General features: G+C 49.9%; 1 protein-coding gene across 1 annotated transcript in view; it reads left to right on the top strand.

Moving 5' to 3' along the window:
• The window catches only part of LOC101342413 (nuclear RNA export factor 3-like), a 158178-nt gene that overhangs the window by 150265 nt on the left and 3484 nt on the right, over positions 1-4429 (top strand). Inside the window, exons 2-8 of the mRNA XM_012555875.1 lie at positions 664-841; positions 1062-1215; positions 1848-1931; positions 2040-2144; positions 2268-2529; positions 2684-2772; positions 3151-3260. Coding sequence (XP_012411329.1) covers positions 664-841; positions 1062-1215; positions 1848-1931; positions 2040-2144; positions 2268-2529; positions 2684-2772; positions 3151-3260 — 982 coding nt within the window. The remainder of the gene's footprint in view (positions 1-663; positions 842-1061; positions 1216-1847; positions 1932-2039; positions 2145-2267; positions 2530-2683; positions 2773-3150; positions 3261-4429) is intronic.

The raw sequence follows: 4429 nt of genomic DNA, 5'->3' as shown, positions 1-4429 counted from the left end.
CTTAAAGTATACTTTTTGTCTTATTAATATGGTTATACTAACATGATATCTTTTGTTACTTTTGGAAATTTCTCAGACATGATCTCTTCAAATACTACTTCTCCACTATTCCCGCCCTTTCTTTCCAGACTCCAATTAAACACGTGTTAGATTTATTCAATATATCCCCATCCCCTCCTTTGGTATTCTCCATCATTGTGTCTCTCCAGGCTACATTTTGAATATTTTCTTCACACCTAGCTTTCGTTTCTCTAAGTCATCTATCAAAGTGGGGAATTTGCCTTTGACCCTTGAACCATAACACCAAACATTCAGGGTAGTTTTTATTATTCCCCTAGAGCAGAAGAGGAAGGTAAGTGTTAGAGATGTTAAGCAACTTGTCCTGGGTCACCCAGACTGAAAACAGTAGAGGAGGGACTAACATCACAGAATAGACCCTCTGCCCAAGCCCTTCCCTCTGTGCTGCCTCTCTCCTGGGCTGCGAATGCTCCCTACCTCTCATCTCCCAGGAAGTGGAGCCACAGTGAAGTCTTTCAACCTTTGTAGCGCTGTGCTATATTTCTTTCTACATTATAAAAGTCAGTGAAATTACTTCACTAGCCATAGTGTTTTCACAGGACTTTTTCTGGCATTTGGGCCATTGATTTCTTGTTCTCATTTCAGAGGAGGACAGTCACCAAGTTAATTCTCTTCAAAGAAGAGCAAGATGCTGGGGTATTTTCCAAAGAAGGTATGTCAGTTGGTCTGAAACATTCAGCCCTGGCATTCATCCATCATCACGCCAGGAACAAGATGGAGACGTGGCAATGAGAGATGCCCATGTGGGCCCTGGAGTAAGATAGTAAGTGATCACTCAGCATGGTGCCATTTACCAGTCAATGGAATATATAACCCTGTACGTAACTCTGTCATTGCTTTTCTCCAACCCCATAGAGTGAGGTATGCTAGGACCAGATTAATGGTTCAACAAACATTATTATAGCCTTGACATCAGTAGGGCGAGGTGTTAGAAGACTTTCTTGGCACTCATGGATGCCTTCTTTCTCTCCACATCCACACAGCACCCCCTATGCCATTCCAACTTACTGGCGGAGAGACAGTTTTCACAGAGGAGACCAAACCCATGGTAACCCGGAGAGAGAGAGAAAACCTCCAGAGGAAGGATTGGAGGGGAACAGGCAGGATGGGACCTCCAGGAGCTGGTTCAAGGTCATAGTGAGTGTCCTGGCAAACTTCACTAATGTGCAGGAGACAAAGGTTGGGTGGAGCTGTGCTGATCTCCTGGAGACACTAGGTACTTTGCTGGGGCACAGGGAGTTGGTAATTTCTCTTTTTTCTTACTAGGTGTAAACAGCCTCCACTGGTCTTAAGGTAGGCTGGGAGAAGTAATGAAAAGAGAACAGGCTGAGGGAGGGGAGAATGGGAAGTTTGTGAAAAGGCAAATGTGGGAACTTCTCACAAGAGCAATCCCCGCCCCCACCAGATGGCTCAGTTTGGCTCAAACTTAGGGATTGGAGGAGAGGACAGGGATGGGGTTGAGTCTCTGGATTCCTTGTCGAAGGGGCAGGCAGGATGTGCATTAGGTAGAATCTCCTGCAACCTTATAAAGGGAAGATCATGTTAAAGATCTTAAGTTGATTATTTGGAGAAAAATGTTTGAATGGAAAGAAACGCTATTTAGCAAACCCATGTCTGGTACAAAAGTTAGAAATAGTGGATACTGACCATTGTTTAGAAATTATTTTAAAGCTTGCTAAAAGATCCGTAAGGAACGTATGGTTGGGTCTCTCTTTAAGTTTTATTTCCATCATGTCAGTCTCCTCTCCCATTCTTTCTTTTGATCGTAGTTTCCATTTGGTATAAAATATGATGAGAAGTGGCTGCTGAATTTGATCCAGAGCCAATGTAGTGTTCCCTTCAACCCAATCGAGGTAAGAGAGGACAAGGAGGCAGCCGAGTGGGCCCAGGGCAGGTGGAAGGGCCAGGCTGAGTAGGAATTCTGGCCTCATATTGTATTTCTCTTGCCCCTCCACCTGAAGTTTCACTATGAGAAAATGCAGGTCCAGTTCTTTGGTGAAAATGCCAGCATTGCCTTTGCATTGAAGAAAGTGAGCGGCAAGATTTGGGATGAAGAAAATGAAAGAGTGCATGTCACAGCATGGCCAGGGCTAGCTGGGGGCAGGAGGGCAGGCTGGAGGATGGATCTTGCTTGATCTTGGGTTTCAGAGATCCTGGTACTTACCCAAACTCTCTTATCTTCTCTGCAGATATCTATCTTTGTCAGTCCCTCTGCTATACCCCACTCTGAGCAGAAGAAGCTAAAGTCAACAAAAGTGAAACTCATAAAGGTAATGCAGACTCAAGACACGTGCACCCACACCCACAGCTTCTTCTCTCACCAATTTCCCCCTACACCACCCCGGTGTCAGAGCCACTTCCGTCCGTCTCTGTCTCTGCAGAAGACCAACATCAAAGGACATGAAGTCCCCCAGAGAGCTCTTGACCTCCAGAGACTCCACTCAGACCCAGGTATGACTGACAGCAGTAATTCTAATGCAGGTGTGGGCAGAGGGCCCTTTCTGGGAGGGAGGGTAGGAGGGCAACTTAGGGAGGTGTTGGTGTTGGGGCTGGTCCAGCCAGGCCCCTCTCATCCTTCTGATTCCCTCCTCTTGGCTTCCTGAAGACCCGATGACCCTTGATATTGAAAAGGGGCCAAATCTTAGAAACTGCATGGCTGCATCCCTGCACATCCATGAAGAGAACATGCGCAAGGTGAGACATTAGACCCAGTGATGAGGGGGATGGTGGGACAGATTGGGTGGGGGGCACATTTGTCTCAGATATCACCTTTTGGACCGTCAGTCTAGTTCTTCCCTCATCACAGCTTTTGTCCTTGAAGTTGAGCAACAACACACCCTACCAGCTTGTTGGCCTGCCGGACACCATGCAGAAGGCCCCCAACATCAAGAGCCTGAACCTCTCCAAAAATGAGGTGAGAAGTCATAGCCAGAGTGATTTGCACTGAAGGTGGTCGGGCTCATTAGAGTGATGAAAAGAGGTAGACAAGGCTATTTGTGGGGGAGGGTGGATCTGCGGTGCAGGGCCGTCCTGGCTGTCTCCCTGACTCCTGTTTCCTTGACATAATTACAGGTGAATTCTGAAGGGGAGTTGGACAAGGTGAAAGGGCTGGAGCCAGAAGAGAGGTGTTCGGACAGAAACCCTCTGTGCACCACCTTCCCAGATAAGTCCACAAACATAAGGTCAGTTGTGCCATCTATTGCCCCCTGGCAGCCTGAGCTGCCCCTGACAGTGCTCATATGCAGGAGGCTGCAGCCCAGTCCTGTGGGAGGACCATGTGCCCTGCCCTCTCCTCTCTCTGTCTTTCACCTGTGCTTAGAGGTCTCCCTGCCTTCCTCTGGCCTGCTCACTGCTCCCCAGGAGCTAGTAACTGTTTCCTGCCTCTCTGCACCCAGCAGACTCTGGCATAGCCTCCTCGGAGATACTCCAGGAAGCAGGGCTCCCCCTTCCTCTCCAGGACCAGGGGTGTCTAGACTGTGCCCTGCTCCCCTACTGGGGCTGCCTTGAGCCAGATCCTGGTGCCCAGGGCTGCAAAGGCTCCTCCTGACCAGGGCCTCCTGCTGAGACAGGCCTTCCTGCCTCTGAGCTGAGATGGGACTTCCTTCCCTGTCCTGTGATGGGCACTCTCTCCCTTGCTCTGAAAAGGTCCCCCCACCTGTCGGAGGCCTATATCTTATCATGACATCTGTTCTCCTGGCCCATTGAAGGAGCTGGACCATACTGGGGGAGAAAGCTCGGTTCCCTGAGTCAAAGATCAGAAGCGGGTCTCCTCCGCTGAGCAGAGGGCATCCCGAGGCAGGTGCCTAGTGTGGAAGGCAGAGGGTAGAGGCAGATGAAGAGACAGGGGGACAGTCCTCTCAGGGGCACTGCCCCCCTTCCCTCCACCACCTCATGGCATCCTGCCTGGTCCTTCAGAGGAGGACTGGGTAGACCAAAATGGTCTGATTCCTCAGACAAGGGACCAACAAAGACAGGCACAGTTGTACAGGGGCCATCAGGGGAGAAGGTGGCACTCATAAGAGGGGCCACAGACCCTCAACCCCATGCTGTGGCTTTACCTGAACCTTTGTTCCTGGCGAAGGTCTCCTGCCCCATTGACTGCTCTGTTTCCCATGCCCAATTCAGATGGCATCACGCAGGTGACAAAGGCCAGTGGGCCCCATCCCAGCAAGTACCTGTTTTCCATTCCTACCTCGGCCCCAGGGCCAGCCAGGGGCAGAGGAAGGATAGGGCAGCAGCAGGAGAGCTATTTCCCCTTTCTTCCCTCCTTTCTCCCTAATCCCCACCACCCACAGTAAACTTCTTCCCCTTGCCTTTCCTTGGCTTTCTCTTTCTCTTTAGTCTCCACTCC

Source organism: Trichechus manatus, unplaced genomic scaffold (genome assembly GCF_000243295.1).
Source record: "Trichechus manatus latirostris isolate Lorelei unplaced genomic scaffold, TriManLat1.0 scaffold00051, whole genome shotgun sequence".
In the NCBI taxonomy this organism is placed as follows: Eukaryota; Metazoa; Chordata; class Mammalia; order Sirenia; family Trichechidae; genus Trichechus; species Trichechus manatus.
Note: the sequence above shows the minus strand (reverse complement) of the source record. Positions and strands in the feature narration are given on the sequence as shown.